At 34.1% G+C, this 25,257-nt stretch overlaps 1 protein-coding gene across 2 annotated transcripts; it reads right to left on the bottom strand.

The window, feature by feature from the left end:
- Positions 1–5,961: 5,961 nt before the first annotated feature.
- On the bottom strand, positions 5,962–23,033 carry LOC123872918. 2 transcript variants are annotated; one of them, XM_045917517.1, is made up of 3 exons: positions 22,983–23,033; positions 7,420–8,563; positions 5,962–7,389 (listed from the first exon to the last, which is right to left on the bottom strand). In XM_045917517.1, exons 2-3 carry the CDS (start codon positions 8,558–8,560, stop codon positions 7,139–7,141), a joined length of 1,392 nt encoding a protein of 463 aa, XP_045773473.1. In that variant the 5' UTR covers positions 8,561–8,563; positions 22,983–23,033; the 3' UTR covers positions 5,962–7,138. The 2 variants fall into 2 exon arrangements, with proteins under 2 accessions (XP_045773473.1, XP_045773472.1); XM_045917516.1 differs by having other exon boundaries at positions 5,962–8,563.
- Between the last annotated feature and the right edge of the window lie 2,224 nt (positions 23,034–25,257).

A 25,257-nucleotide genomic window follows, 5' to 3' on the forward strand; every position in this document is an offset into this window, starting at 1 on the left:
ATGCATCATGACTTTGTGAGTGAGTGGTATTATATGCTTTCCGACTCTTTTTAGTAAAGTCTACAAACTGAACTGGAGATAGAGTCTTGACATATCTAAGTGGCTCAAGTTTTCATACATGAAATAAACTCATTTAATTTAATTTCAATAAGTTGATTAACAAGATGCCTTAAATGCATATGAGTTTGATATTATTACTTAATTTGAATTCAAGCCACAGTTTAACTCTGCCAATAACCATAAACTTCGTACACGCGATATCATAAACCCGAGGCAAACAAACAGTACAGCACATTGAACACGAACTGATAACCTATCGCCCATCAATAATCTAACTTCGTTAACAAGCTACGGCCTCCATTTATCTACAATCCAACAGATTGAGGCTTAGGGTGATTACACATATGTGGACCAATTACATTAGAGTCCTACTAATTTCCGTATCGATCAAAATTATTACCCTTAGAATAACCACTTATTGCCTTGCCTTAAGAAACTGGCATAATATATTATTATTAAGTATCGATGCTTTTGATAATAGACAAATAGAATTACATTTTACAAATTATTCCTAGTGTTATTCTAGACTTAATTTAATTGACTAAGAAGTGTGTGTGTGTCTTGCATAATAATGTTGCTTTTATTAACGTAAAATACCAATACCAATGTTGTAAATGGAAATTCTGTTTTTTCATGACTCCGCCACTGTATCGATCTTAAAAAACAGTTAAACAGTATACTTCTGTTCCGGAAAATTAGACAAATTTTGCGGGATTTATATAACCTGAATTAACGCAGACGAAGTCATAGGCACCAGCAAGCATTACATGGATGTAATTTATTTCGATACAATTTACTTAATCCCATATTATAAGATTTTATAATACCTACCTTAATTCAAGAAAGCCAAATTACATGACGCGGTCGTTTTCTGATATAACCTAATTAAAAAATTTGACTATAATAATGGCAAAATAATTTGCCACTGCTCTAGTACTGGTTCTATGAAATACTTTGAAATTACATTCATATTGTAGTTATTAGTAAATATGTATTGTAATGAAATGTGCTTAACTCTTTACACCAAATAATGCATACGCAAATATTATTATGGTCTGTGGTTTGGTGATAAATCTGGTTCGCAAAATTGTTTGTGCGATCCGCAAAATGAGGTTTACGGGCTCTACAAAGAATTGAAAGGGAATATGAAGTGGATAATTTATTGCGAGATTGTCATTTATCTCTTTAGCGGCTTTTTTCGATAAGCCGAATTTATGACCCTTTTTTACGGTTGGGCTTGTGTGAACCATATTTTTTGTAGTAAATTATGGAGTAGCCAAGGACGTTGTAATTTGGATTAGAGATACTAGGAGGGTACCTATAAGATATATTATACTTAAGATTTATATCTCGCAGGTTGTTTTCTTTCTGTCAATATTAATGGGAGTACTAAATCTTATAGATTAGTATCGAAACTGAATCTGTGATTGAAATATTGGATATCACTTTTAGTATCTCTGAAAAGGAAACTGATCATATTTCAAAGGACTGTTTGTTTGTTAAAAAAATATATAGGAGTAATAAAATAAAAATCGTAATAAGACATCACGTCATTCTCTTCTTCGTTATCTTTGATTTAATCTTTCTAAACTTGTGAAATATTATGTATGAAAAAATATTTTTCATATTTCAACTGTACGAAGGTAATATTATTGTTATAAAAACTATTATTCATGCAATATGGAAAATAACAGATACACACATTTGTGTTTCAAAATGTGTGTGACAAGGGTTATGAATTTTATCGGATCTTTGTCAGAAAAGGGTATCTGTCCGTTTCAAGCTTAGCTTAAAAGTAGTTTATGACATTTTCCAGAAAAAAGTCCACACGTCCTCGCGATAACTCTAAAATGATCATAATATTATTATGGAAGGAAAGATATATCCTTCACAGTTTTATAATTATTCTTCTCCATGTACACATTTTTGCGCATGTTTTTCATACATTTGAAACTGAAACATTACAATCAAAGTTAGAAATCCTTGAGATTGAGTATTGTTCTTGTTTACTCGATGACAAGTAGACCTTGATTGTGATTTCACAATTGCACCTGGTGGTAAGTAACGATGATTGATGATGCAGTCTACGATGAGTGATGATGCAGTCTAATATGGAATTAGGCAAGTTTGGAAAGAGTGTGACAGTTCAACTTATAGATATAGCCCTGTTAGGTTTCTATGGTGCATTTCGTGCCGGAACTCTAATTGCTGGGTGTGCCACCCATTGCGGACCCTGAAGACCTGTCGTTGCCGTTAAGGTGGTAACTAGCTAGTTTATTGTAGTGTATCATCTAGGCTTGCGTCCATTTGGATGTACTTGTTCTAAGCACCCTAGTACAAGCTTTATTTCATTTAGATGAAAAGAAAAAATAATAATTTAGTCATGTCTGTTTATTAAAAAAAAAGAAAAACTAAATAGCAAAATATTCTCTTGCATCTAATTGCTATTTAATTTTTACAGGTGCAATATTTTTAAATAATTACGTCAGTGTACATTTTTCTAAAAGTTTGATAACTAAGTAACAGTGGCTTTGTAAAATCTGTTCCAAGTAAACTAAGTAAGCAAATCCGAAATATCAAAACTAATTTAACTTACGACAGCCACACTTTAAATTAATCAGATTAGATTAATAATTTTACTTCAAAGTGAAACACTTAGCAGCTTCATATGTATCACGGTAAATCTAAACAGTTTACTGAAATTTGACAGTTGTTTGTTTATGTAATGGGAGTTTACTTAAATTAAATTTTCGTGACGAAATTACGTGAAAACGCTGCCTAAGGGCCGGGGCACATATGGCGCAGCACAGCGCAGAGCATTTTTCATTGAAATGATATCTAAAATGAATTGTGCATCCGTGCGGGTACTCGCGCATCCGCGCGCAGTCCTATGCTTGCCCTCGCATTCTCTGGTACAAATTCGCGTAATGTGTCATGCCATTACAAAACTTCACGGGCATGCTCTGCGCTGCGCTCCGCCATATATGCACCGGCCCTAAGGCAGCGTCCAAACGTCATTTTACACTACTACTTACCTATGCGAAGCAGCCTGCCTCGCATAGGTTTCATAATTGATGATAAGGTAATACATATAAGTAATATTAATTAATTTTAGATTTAAGAAGAGATAGAGAAAAAATAGAGCCGTGATAGCCTAATTGTTAAGACTTCTGCTTCCTATTCATGAGGTCGGGGATTCGATCCCAGGCACGCATCTCTGACTTTGCGGACTAAATAGGTATCACTCAGTAGTTTTAACGGTAAAGGAAAAACATCGTGAGGGAACCTTCATGCCTGAGAGTTCTATATAATGTTCTCAAAGGTGTATGTTCTCTCTAGTTCACTCTGTCAAAGTCATCTTTGAAATGATAATTAAATTATTATGTATTTAATTAATTGATTAATTTAATTAATAGCTAACTTAATTTGTTTAATTTTGCATGATCAATTTCTACTACAAATGACATTATTTAGTACCTAAATGGACTATAATATTTTACCATAATAATACCGAAATGTGATGGTGCAATTTCGGTTAAAATTAGATTAGAGCTTAAAATTCAGGCTTTGAGATTATCTCTGTACTATAGGAGTATTATTTTCCGTTGTTACAAAATAATTAAAATATGTACCTATAATAGTACCTAGGTATAGAAAAGCGATTTAGTTTAGAATAACGTACAAGATAAATTTTCACTGTTTCAAGAACTGCTTTTGAGTGAGTAGGTAGATACCTACTAATTATGGCAGTCAAATTCAAATTCAAATTCAAAATATTTTTATTCAATTAGACTTTTACAAGTTCTTTTGAATCGTCAAAAGCATCTACCATAGACTGGTGATAGCTTAATCCATACTAATATTATAAATGCGAAAGTGTGTGTATGTCTGTCTTTCTGCCTATCTGTCTATCTGTCTGTCTGTCTGTCTGCCTGCTACCTTTTCACGGCCCAACAGTGTAACCGATTCTGAAAAAATTTGGTATAGGATTAGCTTATATCCCGGGGACGGACGTAGGCTACTTTTTATCCCGGAAAATCAAAGAGTTCCCACGGGACCTATAAAAATCTAAATCCACGCGGACGAAGTCGCGGGCATCCTCTAGTGCTCAATAAAATGCCGGGCACGCGCCTTTAAATTTTTCGGGGCTAAGTGCCCATTTGCCTTTTTAACCGACTTCAAAAAAAGGAGGAGGTTCTCAATTCGTCGGAATCTTTTTTTAATTATTTTTTAATTTTTTATAGGTACTTAACAGACAGATATCCGCAACAATAATAAGTATTATTATGGATAATAATGAGTAGTAATAGTAATAATTATTATGGATAGTTCATGGATGTATAAATGGATAGTTGTAGTGAATAGTGATTGCCTCTTAAAACTTCGATTCAAAGATACTTACTTCAAACAGTTTGATATTGGTTTGATGTTAGGCGCAACACAACGTTTAAACTAACCAGCGATTTTGAAACTAACAAATATAAGAGCGAGTTTCCATTGTACTAGTCCGTCAATATCGACGGGAAGCTGTCCACGGATGTTTATGCATCTGCATTGGTACATACCTTTTTCTAATGTGCTTCATTAGAAATAATTTTCATTTCGTGCCATTCATGTCTGTATTTTTTAATTTTTAATTTTTATCTTCTTCCCGATACAATGTCCAAATCCTGAGCTAAATTATATTTGTCAACTTTACAGGGCGGCGGCAACGTTAACTACATACGAGTACAATACGTTCTCTCAATGTGGTGCGAATTTCTTAGTACATTAAAAGTATAGTGTGTTGTGGCCACCGGTGGTACACCCCACCTAATCAGAGAGTACCTACTCTATGCTCCACCTGTGGTACACCCTGACTTAAACGTGTAAAAACATTATGGAGTACTTTCTAGCATTAAGGTTTCCTCACGGAGTTTTCTTTCACCGTTATATAATTTACAGTTAGGATATTTGATTCCTTAAAACACACATAATTTCGAAAAGTCACTGAAGTGTGTGCAGGGAAATCAAACTCCCGACGCCCAATAGTAGGTCAAGTTATCACTGATTCAAAATAATATAAATTCGAATTTGACGTTCCGAGAATACAAAAGGCTTGATAGGTACAATGGAAACTCGCTATAATAGTTGTGAGGTTGTAGATAGCGCCAAATGCTTATAATTTATGTCAAAACATTTGAGTTTGTAATACTTACGACCAAGTTTGAGATGCTGGTGACATATTGAATCAAATTATAGAAACTTTGCCAGTAGTTTTCGAGGTCTTGAATAACGTTTATGCTTGTATCAACAGTGAAAGTGTTTTTGTGGAAACAATTTACAAGATAGGTAGGTACGCTGCTCGTTACGTAACATACTGGAATAATAATCATAAATTATTTTTTATTGATAGTAAAGTTAGATTAAAATTAATGCAGTCTATCAGATGGAACGTTAAATTGTAAATTGTAATAGATGTGGCAATTATGTAATAGATTTCATGATATTTAAGTTAATTTCCATTATTTTAGTTTTAAAACTAGATTTGGATATCCCTAATCCTACGGTCGGTAATATACGTACTAATATATAATAATATATAATATATATACGTACGGTCAAAAAGCATTTAGAATATATCTCAATAGCCAAACATTGAATGGAATTATTAAAATCTTGACGAAATTTAACATAAGCACAGCTCTTATCCGGGAGTCGAATAATTTATTATCTCTGTCCTAAGCTCATACATGATTTACTTATACTTACATATACAGGGAGCTTGGAAATTCAAAAAATATTAACAGATGACCAGAGAGTACAAAAATAAATGGGAGATAATTAAAATACATTAATCAACATAGTTTATTTTAAAAACCATTAAAATTAAAGAGCTATTTACAACTGAACAGATGATTCTAACACTGCATGTACATTGCTTCTATCGCCTGAGCATCTAACCGCTCTAGCAGCTATGGCGTCTAAAAAAAGCTCTAGATTATTAAAATTTATGGCAGGTGTTCAATATCCATACCAATATTATAAATATTAAGGTGTTTTTTCGTCTGTCTGCCTGTCTGCTTGATTTTGACAATATTTGCTGCAGAGATACATTGCATCCTGGAGACAGATATAAGCTATTCTATTCTATTCCATAAAATCAAAGAGTCCTCACGGGATTAATTGCAAAAACCTAAATGAAAGTTGCTTATATAATCTAGTAGCCTAAAATATTACAAAAGATTTATGGTGGGTTTGTTTGTGTTCACCCAATTATAGACAGCAGAAAAGCCTGAGATTTAGTACAAAGTAGGTATAAAATTCTCAAAATATAATTCCATACAGATGCCCGAGCCACCCTTTGAGCAACTCGTTGGAAATCTTAGCTGCTAAAAACGACCGCTTAGCTCGTGACAAGAAACGTTCGCTCAGGTGATAACAAACAATATGCGCTTAGCCTTATTGGCAATAACACAGTCAGTGTAAAGCATACGTCACACGCGACGATTTCGCTCCTTTTGCTTTCATGCCCGCTTTGGTCTAGTAGTCACGACCTGACTGATTGCATTCCTGTGCATTTCACTTGAAAATGTAACGCTTGTGTGTCCATCGTTACATGCAAGGTTGACAACCTTGATATATGAAAGTATTTTTTAAATAACAATGGTTTTATACTTGATCACTATCTTTTTAATTGATGGTAAGAGTATCTACGTTATAATTAAAATGTAAATCCGTTTCATCTTCAGACTACTTTAGAATACGTACTGGCAGATGACTTTACTAGGCGTATAATTTATACAGTATCAAAATAATACGTTAATTTATTGTATGTATTTAGTAATAGACATTTTTTTACGATCTACTCGTGCTACTTACTCCATTTTGGGTAAAGCCTAATAATAAAAGAGTATTTTTACTAATTCAGCTTTTGTTTTGATCACTTTCATAAAAATTGAATGCTAATATTTTTGAACTATCTCGTTGTAGTTTGTCAAACAAGTAAACGTTGTATAACCTTGAATATTCCTTTCATCTATGAAACCTTACTAAAATCCCCATTAGACTAGAACACTACTCAATGTCTTTGAACACATCACGGTACGGTGACAGGTAGGAACATTTGTGGATCACCAAGTTTGGGTTCAAACCGAATGTTCACTTTTGTATCACCATCCCCTACTTCTAGAAAACTGTTCCAATCTACCATCCAGTAGAAGCCGTTTTTCCGGGGTGGGGGGAGTTCCGAGTCTCCAGGTTCTGCAGGTACAGCTCCGCCGAAAGAATCCTCGAGATCGGCAATAGATGCGCCTGCATCTGCATTTGAAGCGACGACGTCTGGCTCAACTGCTCCGGAAACTTTTGCGTCACTTTCAGTATCTCCTGAGGTTTTTGCGTCACTTTCAGTATTCGTAGATTCAGTAGTTGTGGTGCTTTCACTATCAGGAACACTTGTTTCATTTGTCTGTCTCTTATTTTGATCCGGATTAGCATTCAAATTAACTTCATCTTCCACTGGATTTGGACCTTGCGGTAGTGGTATAACTTTTATAGAATCGTAATCTATAGGTTCATAATTAGGTTTTGGTGATTCTTGAATGGCTTTGGTTTTTCTCGGTTTTGGCAAATCGAGTGGTAGTACGGTGTGTTTGGATTCAGATGATGAAGTGTCCAATTCAAAATGTATTTCGGGACGTAAAGGCTCATATAAGAAATTAGTTTGAGCAAATTCTTGATCCTTAGTTGATGATTTTGTTAAATCTGATGGTGATATAAGATCATAAGTGAGCAATAAGTTTTCTGGTAGTTGTACATTTCCATCCACTATTTTAGCTGGTGGCAAAGGCTTGAATCCGTCTAGGGGTAGTAAAAAGTTGTCTTGTCCTGGTTTACCTTTTAGCCCATGTGCATCTAAGAATGCCTGTAATTCAGCTGGAAAATCAAATTTCTGTTTATTGGGACCTTTTCCATGATTTTTCACAGATTGATCAACTTTTGTACCTGATTTTGATGGCTTAACTGGTTTAGGTGTGACTTCCTCAGGTACGAGTTGGAGACGAGGAGGTCTCGTATACAATTCTTGCAGTGATGATCCGTCGCGAGGAGTATAAGGCAAAACAACTGTCAGAGTTGCCCCACTAGATTTAGTAGTGGATTCAACTGGTTTGAAACCATATTTTCCGTTAGAACTGACATCAACTGCTTCTGATAGTTTTGATGACGTGTTGATTTCATTATCTTTTTCATTTGAATGTGCTATTGTCGTTAACTCGACAGGCTTCTGTTTTGTAGTTGTAGTTTTAATTTCATTAGTTTTTTGTCCAGATATTGGTTTACTTTTAGCGTCTTCTTCTCTTATATCATTAAGTAGATCTATTATTTCAGCTCTTGTTAATCTGGGTAATAAAGCATTCGCCTTGAGTATGCTCTGCACTTGTTGTACTGTTTTTTCAACGTCGACCGCAGCGCTGGTTATTGCTAGCAATACTGCCGCTACACAGCACCAGAACAGCTTCATAGTCTGGAAATATAAAGAAAAGGAAATTAATAATAAAATAAAATAAATAAATAAGAATGCGCTGTGTTAACCACAGAATAGATTGTTTCATCTACATCCTAGGTATAAATAAATCTATTTCGTGGATTTGTGGTTTAGTGATGGCGAAAGAATAAGAAATTACATTATGTTAATTTATAATAATCTATTTTCTGAAAATGCTTTATATTTGGTTGTAGTAGGTAGGTACACAGTTACATTTGCATTGCGTAATAGAAGTTCTCTGTCATCTATAATGTAACGAATATTTTCCTCAATTTTTTTCTATCTTAAGTTTCTTGCGTGACTTTCTCTATATATAATCATTGTGAGACAATAATTTGTGTTCATGGCAGAAACGTAAATAATTTAGGGCTACTATTTTGTGGAATGGCAACACCTATGGTTTTAACAACGATTTTAGTTTAAAAATCACTACCCATAATAAATGCGAAAGTGTGTTTGCTTTTTGGTTTGTCCTTCAATCACGCCGCAACGGAGCAGTTTATCGACGTGATTTTTTTCGGATATATAGCTGTAGAGATGCCACTCTAGTGGCATAGACTAGTTTTTATCCTGGAATATCAACGAGTTTTTTAAAATCTAAATCAGACGTTGGTTAATTAATAATGATGAGGTGATCTTTAGACAAAAGCGCAAATCCTTACAAGCTCTATTCAAAGATAGCTAAGCACTAAAGTTCTAAGCTAAAATTAATGAAGAGTCGATAGTTCACACTGAGGAGTATGTAATTAAATTAATACTGATATTCCTCAAGGCCCTATGAATGTAGGTAAGTAATGAGTTTAATGATGCATTTAACCTTAAAAAAGCGTGAGAATTTTTTTGTTCAATGAACAACAAATTGTTTTTCCAATTAGTTATTCCAATAAATTTTAAATTCCGGAACTGTTCAAATATATTACTTGGAGTATTGCACACCTCACTACTAAATTCAGCGTATATTCCTCTAGTATTTTCATGTTCTATTTTTCTCTTGCCTCTAAGGATATCACACTAATATTATAAAGGAGAAAGTTTGTACCCTGGATTAGCACATAGGCTACTTTTTATCCCGGAAAATCAAAGAGTTCCCACGGGAATTTTAAAAAACCTACATCCACGCGAACGAAGTCGCGAGTATCAGCTAGTTATTATAATAAAACTTGTAGTAGGAGTAGGTACGACAATAATTATGCAACGGGTGGGCTTTGAATCGCCAACCTTCGTATTTCAGTCCTTAACCGTTGAACTATTGAGGCTCATTCCAAACACGTTCGCGTGTTCACTTTCAACGCTAAACTATGGAAGTTCATTGAAATTCTGCGTGCAATGATGCAACGAGGTTATTCTCACGTTCCAACCGCGACGGCCTTTGACATGCCTATTTATAATTTATTGCGAGATTAGGTACCTTTTGACCACGTTATTATTAATGAATAATAATCCTACCGACCGAGTATCGGCCATGGCGCGGCGGTCAATCTCCATAATAGAGATTAGCCATATGCGCGGGAGATATTATAGTGCAGTAGTGTATGCACAAACCCAGATGCACTCTCTATTCTCTCAATTTCATAGCCCGATGGGACGGAAATCCGACACGAACGACGCAGGACCGGCTTTACGTGCTCTCCACGATACGGGAGTGAAACACCCCCTACTTCCTAACTCCGGGCTAGTGCTGAGAGTTTCTTAACAGAAACCCCAATGCCTCACTATCTTTAGCTTGACCTATCGAACACAAGACCTCGTCATCCGCAATCGAACATACTAACCTCTAAACTAGCGAAGCAGCAGTAAAAAAATTCAAAATATTTTTATTCAATTAAATTTTTACAAGTACTTTTGAATCATCACGTTCACCACTGGCTCGGAATGCTTTTCCTACCGAGAAGAACCAGCAAAAAAAAAGAAGATTCCGACGAATTTGGAACATCCACCTTTTTTGCAGTGTGTGACCACGTTATTACTTTATGCAAAATATCCATCGGCTGACCTACTGCAAATTAGTGTTGGGGATTTAATTAGACCGCAGTTAAGCTGACTATAGTTTACTGGCAGACGAGTGCAACTTAATATTATTTTAATAATGTGCTATCATGCATTATGATGAGTTTTACTATACCCTGTAACTTCAGAACAATGTATCTAACAACCTACTTTTCATTGTCTTTTAATGGAGCAGTAATCTATTCGAAACTATACCTGCAGGTCGATTCTGGAAAACCTGCATCAATCATTATTAAAATTGCATTGTTGTGATTGGCTGCATTTATGGTATTCTTGTTGCAACCTTGCATTGTGGGCAATAGCGAGCGAGCGTCCACCAATCGAGGTGATTGCGATCACCACATAGAACTGTCATTTTACCGTAATCGAGCCCCTGCTTTGCATTTATTCTGATAGTATAGATTTTCTGAAATTCCTACGAGATGGTGAATAAATATAATTGGTTTATATTTTTGCCGAGCAAAGCCGCGGGCGGTCGTTAATTACAGATCATACACAAGTAAAGGACATTAGGGCATCTATAAAATAATTCTTTTTAGTGTAGGATCATGGTTATATGTACATGGCTTTATAATATAACTAGATGTTCGTGGAATTCGGAACATGCATTTCCATCCATGCAACATAATTATATCGAGTAATTAGTAGGATGTAGATAGTCGCAGATTAATTGACGTTTGTGTGCCTAATGGCGACCCAGATATTATCTCTGGTGACCTCAAAGCTAAGAACTAATCTTAGGTGATGACGATAAGAGGTGATGCGCCGAGCGATTCTAATAAAAATGTTGTATAGGGAAGCAGGAGTTACTTTGCAGAAGTCTTTACTAGCTACTTTTTATTCAAACCAGTCTAAATCATTGAAAGAAAAAACGTTTATTTTTGAAAACTAGTATGGAGTATGGTTATGAATAAAATTGAAAATAATTTAGTTGTGAAACGGTAGATTATTTTATTAAAAGGTACACATTAGGTTGCATATTTCAGGCTAAAGAAGAAGAATTTATGTATAACCTTAGAGCGTCGATAGCTCAACGGTTGAGGAGCGGACTGAATTCCGAAAGGTCGGCGGTTCCCACCCGTTGCATTATTGTCGTACCCACTCCTGGCACAAGCTTCACGCTTAATTGGAGAGGAAAGGGGAGTATTGGTCATGATTAGCATGACTAATATTCTTTTTAACAAAAAAAATATAATAAGTAAGTACGAAAGTACATCGAAAAAGAAACCGTAAAATATTTGATAAAACTTGTTGTTATAAAACACAATATTTCCTTATAATAATTCATACGATAGTATGCCTAAGCCTTTGATCCTATTCAGAAAAGGGTAGTCTCCTGTTTTATATATGAAAAATTTTCACATGTTTGGCTCTTTCATGAAATGTTTTATTGAATATGAAAAATGTGTAAACTTATAAATATTTCATTGTATATTTTGGCTATAAATAACTCTTTTGTATTAATACTTAAAAAGTAGGCACGTGATTCTGAAATTCAACGCGAATTTCTTGTACCCTTTTTTATGTTTTGTATCTATGGCACATAGTACTTGTAATTTTTTTTATAAGACTGATTGAATTTTAACAAAATCGTCTAGTAGCAACTTGTTTTTAAATTATTTTTTTAAAAAAACATTAGCTATATCAATCATTACAGTCATAAATAAATGAAAAAATATGAGTTAACAATAACAATAACTGAAACTGATATGTTTCAAAGATTATGAATTAGAAAGTGCCACTATTTAATAGAAAAGTACACAGTAAATAAGAAAGAGTAGGTAGTAAAGTTCAGGAAATATGTATAAGAAAATCATGTAGGTTTAATTAACTAAATGAATGCTAAACTATAGCGTGTATATGGTTAACAATAAACAATAGCGATTGTGTTTAAGATTTAACTTGTGGTTTTTGTTCTCTAACTGTGATAATAAGCAAAAACAACTGACAAACTGACAGTCGTAAAACAAGTATAAAATGCAAAGTGAAAGGAGCCTTTTATCGCTTCATACATAATCTTTGCATAATATTTGCATCTTTTTTTTAATAAATAACACTTGCTTGCAATCACACCTAAGTGATTAAATCATCTCTTTAAGTTTTAAATTAAATACCCAAAAATCACATATTGAAACATAAAAGTTATTGTACATATTTATAACTAGAGGATGCCTGCGACTTCGTCCGCGTGGATTTAGGTTTTTAAAGATCCCGTGGGAACTGTTTGAATTTTGGGGATAAAATGCCTGTGGCAATTACAGGGACGCAAGCTACCTCGGTTCCAAAATCCATACAAATCGGTTAAGCGGATGGGTTTTTAGGAATCCCGTGGGAACTTTTTGATTTTCCGGGATAAAAAGTAGCCTATATAATATGTCCGTCCCCAGGATATAAGCTAACCCTGTACCAAATTTCGTCAGAATCGGTTAAACTGTTGGGCCATGAAAAGGTAGCAGACAGACAGACACACAGACACACTTTCGCATTTATAATTATTAAGTATGGATTTTCAAATAAATTGCTTCCAAAAGTCGCACACATTTTGCGTTAAAGAACTCATGACTTTAAACAACAAAGAATACAAACAGAGATAGCTAGAAAGAAAAAAACTGTTAGAAGAATAGCATCACACAGCATAGCTGTTAGAAGCATAGCATTACATGTGCATTACCAATCCGGTGCAGTGGCCAGCGCTGTCCTATAAGGGGAGCACCCAAGGCGCGGCAAGGAAAAGGATATTATAATTTCTAAACTGTCGTTGGTCTGGTTTGGTGGGTGGCTTCAGTCGTGTCTAGTTACCACCTTACCGAAAAATCATATCGCCAAGCGAGTTAGCGTTCCGGTTCGTTATCAAATAGGTATAATGCCGCGTAGAAATCGATTAAAACTACCATACTGCCTTCATATCGGACTGCATCCTCACGTATACAACCAAATGAGATCGCAGTCAAGGGCGATGAATTTTCACTACATAAAAAAGTTGTTCTATTAAACTTTGTTAAAATAGTGCGACATTGCGGCATGCTACAGGACCACATGGTACACTACCATTTAAAATGTAGCAAAAACTACCGAAACATTCTGATACGACAACATGACAATGTCCAAACAAGTGTAAATTAAAAATGTATAACACCCCCGACAAGTGAAGGTTACAGTAACTAGAAAAAAGCTGATAACTTTCAAACGGCTAAACCGATTTTCTTGGATGATATAGCTAAGAACACTCTCGATCAAGCCACCTTTCAAACAAAAAAAACTAAATTAAAATCGGTTCATTCGTTTAGGCGCTACGATGCCACAGACAGATACACAGGTACACAGATACACACATACACACGTCAAACTTATAACACCCCTCTTTTTGGGTCGGGGGTTAATAAAATAAAATTTGCCACATGCTGGTTGGAGCCTCAAAATTAATGTTTTAAAAAGAATATAATTATTATTGTAGCATATCACATTGTCGCTTTTGTTGCTCAGGCGTAAATCAGCCTTTAGAACATATTATTTTAGGTTACGTTGCTAATGTACGTACACATTATAGGTTTGTTTTAAAATTGAGTTCGCGTATGAATAAAATAATGTGAATTGTTTTATAATGCTTAATGTATGCGTATTGAGTTACATAAAACGTTGAACGAATTACATTTCCACTGAATAACATATTCGGATATTGTAAAGGAGAAATGGAAGCGGATAAAATGAAATGTATAGGTAATTTAATAAATAGTAATAATTTAAATACAATTGTTTCCCTAATGGAATTCAATGATTTAAATATTTAATTATGTAATTAAATTACTTTAGATAAATATATTTATATGAAAGGAGAAACTGACTGACTGATATAAATGCATGAAAAACTGTGTGTTTTAGGATTAAGCTTTCGTGATCCTTATTTTTTCTCTATGTTTCTATGTTTTGTACTCTGTACTGTTAGCATTATGGTCCGAAATAAAAGCATATTTATTTATTTATTTATTTTATTTTTCTTCTAGATAAGTAGGTATAGCTCAAACCGCTGAGTCAAGAAACTTGCGATTTTGGATGTCCGTTCTCCAATCTTTATAACATGAGTTTTCACTAAAAAGGATTTTTTTGAAATTCCAACTGGATCTTTAAACAACCTACGTGCCCGGGAAAATAGAAATGTAAAAGAAGAAACTCACTGAGTTATGAAGTCGTTTTTTTTAAAAATTTGACTACTAGTTTTGTGCGCACTTTACACTCAAACAGCTGGGTTTAATATAACTTGTGATTTTGTACTGAAATTTCTTAAGAGCTAAGAAAAGATTTTGGAAAATTTCAATAAGATCTTAACTTTTAAACTAGTCGGACTTACATCGACTAAATACGTGAGCATAGCCGTAACAATTCATACTTTCAATGAGATCTTTATCAATCAATCAATAATATTTATTTTCTCAAGTAGGCTGCAAAACAAAAGTAGATATGTATGAATGTCTGTATGGATGGATGGTACATTAAAAAATCTGAACCACAGATAAAGTCGCGGGAAAAAAATATTTATTTCATATATGAACAGGCCAAGGTAGACTAACGAGCTATCATCGGGCCAAGCGTTGATTGCGGCGCACTTGACCGCTTTACTCCGATGTCGGTGTTGCGAATTTATCTATGAAATTATACCGTGCATTTTCAGTAGTTATAGATAATCGTGACAATTGGAGCGTAATGTGGAGTGGCGTGTTCGATACTATCGAGAATATCGAGTGGGTATCGCTGTCGGTTCATTTATATAATCGATTTCAAACACGAGGAAGCTTTGTATCATAATAATTTTGATACAAAATTATAACTTATAATTATTATCATCAATAAAATAAAATAAAAATCGCTCTTACTGAGAACAGGTCTCATCTCAGATGAGCTTAGGCCATAGTCTGATTGGCAGTTTTCACACACCTTTGAAAACATCGAAAACTTCAGACAAGCTGGTTTCCTCAAGATGTTTTCCACTTTTCCTTCACCGTTATAGGAAGTGACATAATGCTTAGGAAAAAAATTCGTGCGACTGCATCATGCCAATGGTTGTTTTTAACCCCCGACCCAAAAAGAGGGGTATAAGTTTGACGTGTGTATCTGTGTATCTATCTGTGGCATCGTAGTTCCTAAACTAATGAACCGATTCTAATTTAGTTTTTTTTTGTTTGAAAGGTGGCTTAATCGAGAATGTTCTTAGCTATAATTCAAGAAAATTGGTTCAGCCGTTTGAAAGTTATCAGCTCTTTTCTAGTTACTGTAACCTTCACTTGTCGGGGGTGTTATAAATTTTTAATTTACACTTGTAATTAAAATAAATTTCTACGTAATTTTACGTTCGGCCTTCATTCATCTGTTAAGGTTACACTCCACACGCGCTTCTCCAACTAAACGTATTACACTCTGATAATTCTATTTTTTATTGTTCGAGTTCTGAAAATAAGTCAGCTATATCTATTAAATTATTTGTGCCCGACAGCAAATAAGCTATTAATTATATTTGTCTTTCTATTTGACCTCAGGGTCATGACACTTTAAAGATAAATCATGATAATATTTTATTTCTCTCTTTTAAGACTATTCAGACAACTTCATGGGTACCCTTAAATAAAACGAAATAAAATTCGTGTATTTTAAGAAACTAAAAAATTACAAAACTAACAACGTCAAAGGTATATTTAGGGTTTTGATCAAACATGGAACATACCTACCATGAATAAGTTACCTAAAGAAATATAAAGTTAAAGTTGGAAAATCATATTTTTTTATATTACCAACCATAATTTATTATCAAAATTAGTTAATTATTCAATATTATTCAAAAACAGAAAGCATAAGGAAGAAGAATAAGGTTGTCTAAAGAAAATTAGCCAAGGGCCAGGCTAGCCGCAATTCGAAGTTTGTAAAGCTTCACCTAAGTCAGAGCAACATAATGCAACATTGCAGCATGCTATACGGCTTTATCACTGACCATAATATTATAAATGTGTGTGTCTGTTTGTTCTTCGACAGTCTTATGTTTTTTTTTAAGAATATTAGCCATGCTAATCATGACTAATACTTCCCTTTACCCTCCAATTAAGCGTAAAGCTTGTGCCAGGAGTGGGTACGACAATAGTGCAACGGGTAGGGTTGTATGCATGTATTTGATATGTCGTCGATTCAGGATCAAACCAAGAGTTCTCTTACTCTAGTTTACTCTGACGATGTTGTTTTGGCATAAAAATAGACTAGGTTAGACATAAAATTAGACTAGTTAATAAAAATGGACTATACACCCAGGTTCCTTAAGGCTGCAAAAATTAATGTTTCTATTTGTGGTATGCCATTTTGTCGCATATTGTTGCTCTGGCGTAAAACTACCTTAATTACATCCCTATAGTGTTACATTTCAATAACTATCTATTGCATGCTAATGTATGCTAAAATTGCAATCGCGTTTTGTGACTGTTCAGACCAACTAATCGATTGGCACATTGATTATTATGAAATGATCTTCACGTTTGAGTTTGCGCCATCCCACCTAGCCATCTTTGTCAATGGTCATTGGAATGTAAAAGTGTTAAAAACTTTTAGTTAAATAAGCAAAGCGTTGGAAGATTTGGTAAGATTTTTATATAATTTCTAGTAGGTAGGTACTTCCAATAAATTAAGATGTTAGGTTAGCTCTAAGCTCTAACAAACCAATCAAACCATCATAAAAATGTCAAGGGAATTTTTTTAATGAATTAAATTAATAAGGGACAGTTTTCAATGGCTAAAATTTATGAAAAAAAAAGATTCCGATGAATTGAAAACCTCCTCCTTTTTTGAAGTCGGTTAAGAATAAATTTCATGCATAATATTGAGAAGTTTGATTGATAAACTTAACTATGTAAAATACGGTCACCTCGTCGTTATTATGGCGATTAAAAAATTGGGCCTAAATAAACTAATACATATTTTTAATTACTATTAAAATTGACAGGAAAGCTGCTTATTTTAGAACCACGGGGATGTTTTCCTTTTTGTCCGCGAACGACCGAGCTCAGAACAATTGACAGGTTGCTATTGTTTACAGCTATTTTGCAATTTTAATATCTTAAGAGGGCTGTCTCCGTCACTCGTTTCATACAATCGTAGTTCCAATTTTATTTGAATATTAAGCAACCAAAGTCCATGAAATTTTGCAGACATATTCTAGAAACTAATATCTATGTCTGTGGTTTTCCAGATTTCTGTTAAAATATTCGGTTTCATAGTTACGCGGTCTTAAAAAATTTCATACAAATCTTTGAACCCCTGTAATTTTAAAACTACATATTTTTAGAAAAATCTAAAACACCACAGACACAGATATTAGTTTCTAGAAAATGTCTGCAAAATTTCATGGACTTTGGTTGCTTAATATTCAAATGAAATTGGAACTACGATTGTATGAAACGAGTGGAAACGAGTGACGGAGAGAGCCCTGTTAAGAGGGCTGTCTCCGTCACTCGTTTCATACAAACGTAGTTCCAATTTCATTTGAATATTAAGCAACCAAAGTCCATGAAATTTTGCAGACATATTCTAGAAACTAATATCTGTGTCTGTGGTGTTTTAGATTTTTCTAAAAATATGTAGTTTTAAAACTACAGGGGCTCAAAGATTTGTATGAAAATTTTTAAGACCGCGTAACTTTGAAACCGAATATTTTAACAGAAATCTGGAAAACGACAGACATAGATATTAGTTTCTTGAATATGTCTGCAAAATTTCATGGACTTTGGTTGCTTAATATTCAAATGAAATTGGAACTACGATTGTATGAAACGAGTGACGGAGAGAGCCCTGTTAACTTTACGCTATTTCACTCCGGTACCCTAATAAACGCCGGAACGAATAAAAATCATATTACAAAGTAAAATTTCCGGCTCCAAGACGCAAGACCTTACCTTTGTTATTGAAATTGTTTTAATTGGCCCTCAGGTAATTACCATAACCTTAATTACGGACCGGCTGAAGAAATAACTAGCTTTTACTATCTAAAAGGTTTGATGTTTTATTTTTTCATAGAAGAGCTGGTTTTTATACGTTTTTGTACTTCTTCCAACTTCGTTCTAATAGCACGTTGCCTACCAGAATTTAACCGAAGTTTTTTTTCGGTTATCATTTTGACCTCCGCATATAAATTTCAGTCTTAAAAATTTATAAGCTTATGGTTAACAAGGTGTTAGTAACCGTAGGCACGTATGGCTGTTACAGTGATCCATAGTGAATTTCAAATTTTTGGATCCAAGCGTTAGGATCTTATAGTTCGATTTTAATAATGGAGAACGAAAATGGAAACCGCCCCGTGCGGGGAAAAAGAAATAGAGATAGAAAGATTTATTATTCAAATTAAACTCAATAAGTAATTTGAATCTCAAATGCGTCTACCACCAGTTCGGAATCACCCGCCTATCCAGAAAAACCAGCAAGAAACTCGGCAGTTACCCTCTAAAAGCTTATTCATAAAATATACTTAGATCGTATTTTATATATAAATAAGCTTTAAAAGTTTTTATAAGTACTCACACTGTGTACATACTTAGTAGGCACATTCTTATACCCTTGAGCTGGATTTGTGTCACACGTTTTTAATTCATTAGGTTATATGAGGCTAGTTTTATCTTTGACAAAAAACTAGAACTTGATTTACATTCCACGAGATAAAAGGACGAAAAGAGGTATCGAGGTATTAGACACGAAGTTTTTTAAGTAAAAATGACTTTAGGCGTGCGTGGTGCATAAAACAGGAATTTTGCGTTTGCAGTTAGTTTGCAGAAGTTATTGTCATTTAATCAGTCAGTATTTACCTAAAAATAAAGCTTAGGTAAGTATGTCAATTCAAAGTTAATAGTTCAAATTAGTAAATGATATAAGACCATTATTTAAACAAGTTACGAAATCTTTAATTCGTACATAATGACTAATGGGACATCAATTACAGCTGCGAGCATATTATTGTGACTCGCTATAATGAGTTCCTGTCATACAATCATTAATTAATTATCTGGTGACGTAGCTATTAATTTCAACGAATTGTCATTTAATATTATTAAAGAGAATCTATTGTGACTATTGTCTTCCCTACCCATACTAACTAATACTGTAGGTGCGAATGTGTCCGTCCGTTTAACCGATTTTCACATGGTACAAAGATAACGTCTTGTTTGCTGTAAAAGGAAATAGGCTGATTTTTATCCCGGAGAATCTTCTGTAGCCTTCCACTATGACTAGACAAATAAATGACGCTAAGTGACATTAATATTTTGGTATACTTACAGGTTGTGATTACAGGAGAGACTCCATTATCCGGTCCTCAGTTATAGGTACGGATCCGCGATTATCCGAATCGCCAACTACATCCATAACATGTTACGAGTATGTATGTACGAAAATGTAACCAACTACATACATAACATATTATGTATGTACGAAAATGTATATTTACTCTTTTAATAAACATTGATTTTAGTTGAGAGGTTCAATTTGTATTTGTTGTTCTGTATAAAGACCTAACATTATGTGTTAATAATATATTGTATGTACAAAAATCGCTTTTCTTCATACATTCAATTATCCGGATTTACGATTATCCGAATGCCTTACGACAACAATTATTAGCCCGGTTAGTCGAGTCTCTACTGTATTAAAATGCTACCGAAAACTTAACGCTATTATTATGCTACTTAAACACAATCCAATACAAATGACCATTTGCCTTGTACTTTTAGTGATTTAGTATTTTTCAAACCGCAATGTATACCGTGCAGAACTCTGGATCAATGCCCCACCTACAACGCGGCATTGATCCCGAGGCACTTACATAGAGGCACCTATCTACGCAACGGACAATGCGTAGATAGGTACTTCTGCGTACGCGCCAGTCAGATACTTAAATTGCGAATACATTGCAAACTTCTAATAGAATCCTGTGTATTGGTCATAAAATGTCTCTCTCTCTCTCTGAAAATGGCATATTATGTCAATGATGATTTATACCATTAAAACATTATAATATACAAGTGAAAGTGTTCATGCTACGTAATGATTAACGAGACATTTAATAACAATTACGAGACAATTAAATTTGCTCGCCGTCACATTATAATCATCCGACGACGTGGCAATTAATTGCAACTAATTACACTTAAATAGTTGAGTATTGTTGTTGATTTATCTTTATTTTAATCGGAGCATTGTTATTAACGATCGAGGGACACATTTAAATTCTTACGACAAGTTCAACCTATTAAATTAATAAAATAATTATTTAATCTCATTATAATTAATTATTACACATATCAAGTGTAATAACCATTTTAAATTATCGATTAAAGTAAAAAAGCACGTCAAATCATTGTGACGTCACATGCCAGTATTTCATAGATATTTGCATACTAAGCGCATGTTTGAAGTTTGAAAAAAGATACTAATTAGGCTAGTTGTCAAACACCGGATTACCTAGGCTGCTCTAAAATACCGTTCATTTTATCAAAGTTTATTTAATTAGGAACAAACGTTTTTTAAATAACACAAAGTGTCAAGAATTGTCAAAGACATTTGATTTTTACGTTTCAAGGATGTCTAGAGTCTAGATAAATTTAGCAATCAGTAAAATTCAAGATAAATAGAAAATAATGGCTTAGGAAATATGGCGCATAATAAATCAATCTTTTACTACTATCTATTACTATACAATTATAAGATTGATCTGTTTATTTGATTTGAAGCTCTGCGCGCAATACCCAAATATCCTTGAACTGATTCAGATGAAACTTTCGCAGTTTGATAGAACTGTAGTAGCCTATATAATATTACGAGTATCACTCTCCAGGCCTCACACCTTAAGGGTGTACTGAACAGCTAGACAGTTAACTAGGTATCTACTGGAAATTAATTAGCATTTAAGTAATTTGTTCACTGATTAGAGATTATAGTAGGAATTTCCAATTAAAAAATAATTTTATATAATATTATACTTGCAGTATGTTACTAAAAAGCTTGCAATATTATACATTAGGATAAAAATAATACAACTACTTAACATACAGTTTAATTGTTAAAAGTACTTTCTTGGATTACATATCAAAAATAATATAAGTAAGTAAACCAAATAATTTGTTTAACAGATTTTTCTAGGTGTAATCAATGTAATAAAAAAATAAAAACAAATTGTTTGTGTTGCTTTCCGTTTAGTAGACAAGTACATAAGAATGAATATTACTTATAACTTAACTTGCAATTTGTATATCTACTCATTGTAAAATATAAAAAGAATATTTCAATCAAAAAGAAAGAAAAATAACTTAGAGTTTTAGCACCTACCTATTATCATATTTTGAGATAAAACTTTGTTTGAAACAGTAAGCTAGGCCAAACTCTGGAATGTTATAAAGGAAAGTAGGTACTTATACTAAAATTAGAAAAACTGAAGATAAAATAAACAAAACAAAAATAAAAATGTATATATAGAAAAATATAATAATAAGTAATTAAGAAAATAAGTGCCTACATTAATGTTAAAATAATAAAATTTATGTTAAAATAATAAAATTAAAAAATGTACTAGTTAGATTATACCTAGGTACTATAGTTGTATACAAAACTTCTGTAAAACTTCATTCTGTTGTTCAGTAATAAAGGGCTTTATTATTATTATTATTATCACTCTCCAGGGTTCAACTTAAATACCCTACTGTTTCTTAATTGTTGTTTAATTAAAATCGGTCCATTATAAAAAATTGAGATAAAGCTCGAAGCTGAGCACAAAACAAGTGGACACCCACCAAAGTATTATATTAAAATGCCTATCTGAATATGATATTTTCCATCCAACGACAATTATTATGATAACGAAGAAAAACAGAGATACCTACCGCTATTCTAATTAATTTGAAGTTCAAGTGTATGTTCGGTAAAATCAGGTCAACCAAAAGAAAAACTGGCCAAGTGTGAGTCGGACTCATGCACTGAGGGTTCCGTCCTACAGAAGAAGTAAAACGGCAAGAATCACTTATGTTAACGAACCGCAAAACTAACTAACGCAAGACATACGGAGAAACGCACAGTTAGACATACAACAAAGTGATCCTATAAGGGTTCCTGTTTTCATTTTAAGGTACGGAACCCTACAAAATACTCTTAAATCTGAACGATAATTACTGATAAATAAAAAAAGGTCTTAACCAGCTCGCGTCCTTAGCAACGAGTTTAAACCACTGCACATGTTTAAACCCACTCCGATGCTATACTTACGGCTATAGTATTACCATAAAATAACGTAATACAGATCCAACAAACAATAACAAAACATCACAATCACAAAATACGCTATAAAAATATACGTATTACGATCACACAAGGTAACCCAACCTACCGTGAAAGTTGCAAAGGCCACCGTACCGTTGGAGACCGCTCGCGCTACTGCTACCACCACCAATCTACCAGTTACGACATACTGTGAGGTAACAGCGATTACCAAATGGCCGTCGTTTGTGACAATCAAAGTTATTCGCATTATGCAGGCTGCATATCGATTCTGATTTATAACCCCCGACCCAAAACGAGGGGTGTTATAAGTTTGACGTGTGTATCTGTGTATCTGTCTGTGGCATCGTAGTTCTTAAAGCAATTAACCGATTTTAATTTAGTTTTTTTTGTTTGAAAAGTGGCTTGATCGAGAGTGTTCTTAGCTATAATCTAAGAAAATTGGTTCTGCCGTTTGAAAGTTATCAGCTCTTTTCTAGTTATTACTGTAATCTTCACTTGTCGGGTGTTATAAATTTTTAATTTACACTTGTTAATTTATATGGTAAGTATTGACAATGCGTACGGCTTTCTTGTTTTTACGAGATGTCTAAAAAACGTAAACCTGGATGAATGATAGACCCAAATAAATCTATAAGTATTAATTCAAAATTAGTTGATAGATAGATGCGAAAGTGTGTGTCTGTCTGTCTGCTACCTTTTCACAGCCCAACAGTTTAACCAATTCTGACGGGTACAGAGTTGGTTAAACTGTTACAATGGTTAAACGGGACGGACATAGGCTACTTTTTATCCCCGAAAATCAAACAGTTCCCGCGGGATTCCTAAAGACCCATCCGCTTGACTGATTTGTATGATAAAATTTGGTACCGAGGTAGCTTGCGTCCCTGTAATTGACATTGTCAACTTCTTATCCCGGAAAATCAATCAGTTCCCACGGGATATTTAAAAACCTAAATCCACGCGGACGAAGTCGCAGGCATCCTCTAGTTCGACATAAAGATAGCTCGGGAAAGGACATAGACTACAATATTTCTGGCCAGAATATCAAAGAGTTCGCACGGGATTTTGAAAACCTTAATCCACTCCGACAAAGTTGTGGGCATTTATTTATTTTGGCACAAAGTTACCTTGCATCCTGGAAGAGCGATATATACCTACTACTTTTATCCCGGGAAAACAAAGAGTTTCTGCAGGATTAAAAAACCAAAACGCGTAAAAAGTCGCGGGTATCATCTAGTGATCTGTAAATACGTGTTAATCGAGAGCTAATTCCTGTTTAACTTAATTATCTCACACGGCGAGTGAAAGTCCCAACTGGCAATGTCATTACACGGATATGACGTAACATTATGTAATATTAACCTTAACTCGTCCGTCTAGTTCGTTTATTGTGTAATTTGTGAGGCCAAAAGATACCAATGATAGGATGGAAGCGGAAATAAAGTTAAGTAGGTAATTTAATTACTAAAAGTGAAATATAGGTATACAATTGTAGACACGTTCTAGAAATTTATAAGTATCTGTGTCTGTGTTGTTTTCCAGATTTCTATGAAAATGTGTAGCTTTGAAGTTTCACACACTGGCCTAAAAATTTACCTACATAGGTACCTACAATTTGAATCCGTCCGTCCATCCGTCCGTCTATCTTTTACCTACTACCATAAGATTCGATCTTGCGTTGTTAGTCAGTTTCTGATTTGATCATGCAGAGAAACTCCGAGCATTGCTCTCTCCATCCCCGCTGAGTCGAATAGTAGGTACCTACTCGGAAGCAGTAGTAATCAGGTACGTGGCAGCCCGAGGCCAAAGGGACGACTAGACCGAGCGTACGTGGTCTGAATAAATATCGCTTTACAACAGAGTCCGAAACAAATAGATGCAATTTATACCTATGACGAATATCTAAGAAAAGGGAACCTTAGATAATGATGATAAATAGATAAATAATGATAAGTCAGGATTATAACCTTTAGATTAAGCGAGCCTTCGTGGATGTATGATACAGGATACTCTCACGCTACGAGACAACATGAACTACCCTTAACAATAATTAATGTAACCCTCACACTTACTGAGTTGGTTTCATGATCTATACTGATAGGTCATGAGACCAACGATACGTCTCCAATGTGAATAGACTACCCTAATTAAACCTACTTAAGTCGCTTCCACGTCAGCCCTTATAGCGACCATCTACCCTAGCTATTCAAACCTCATCAATTGCAACATAACAACTCTAGAACCCAATCCTCTGACCGAAGCCAGAACAAGAATAAACCATTTTTCATAAATTATGTTCGTAATAGAAGAAATGGACATGAAAAATTGAAAACCATTGAAGTTAGCTAACAAAGAAAAAGCATTTATCTTAACAGAAAGGC

The sequence above is a fragment of the Maniola jurtina genome, chromosome 16 (genome assembly GCF_905333055.1).
Source record: "Maniola jurtina chromosome 16, ilManJurt1.1, whole genome shotgun sequence".
Taxonomy (NCBI): Eukaryota; Metazoa; Arthropoda; class Insecta; order Lepidoptera; family Nymphalidae; genus Maniola; species Maniola jurtina.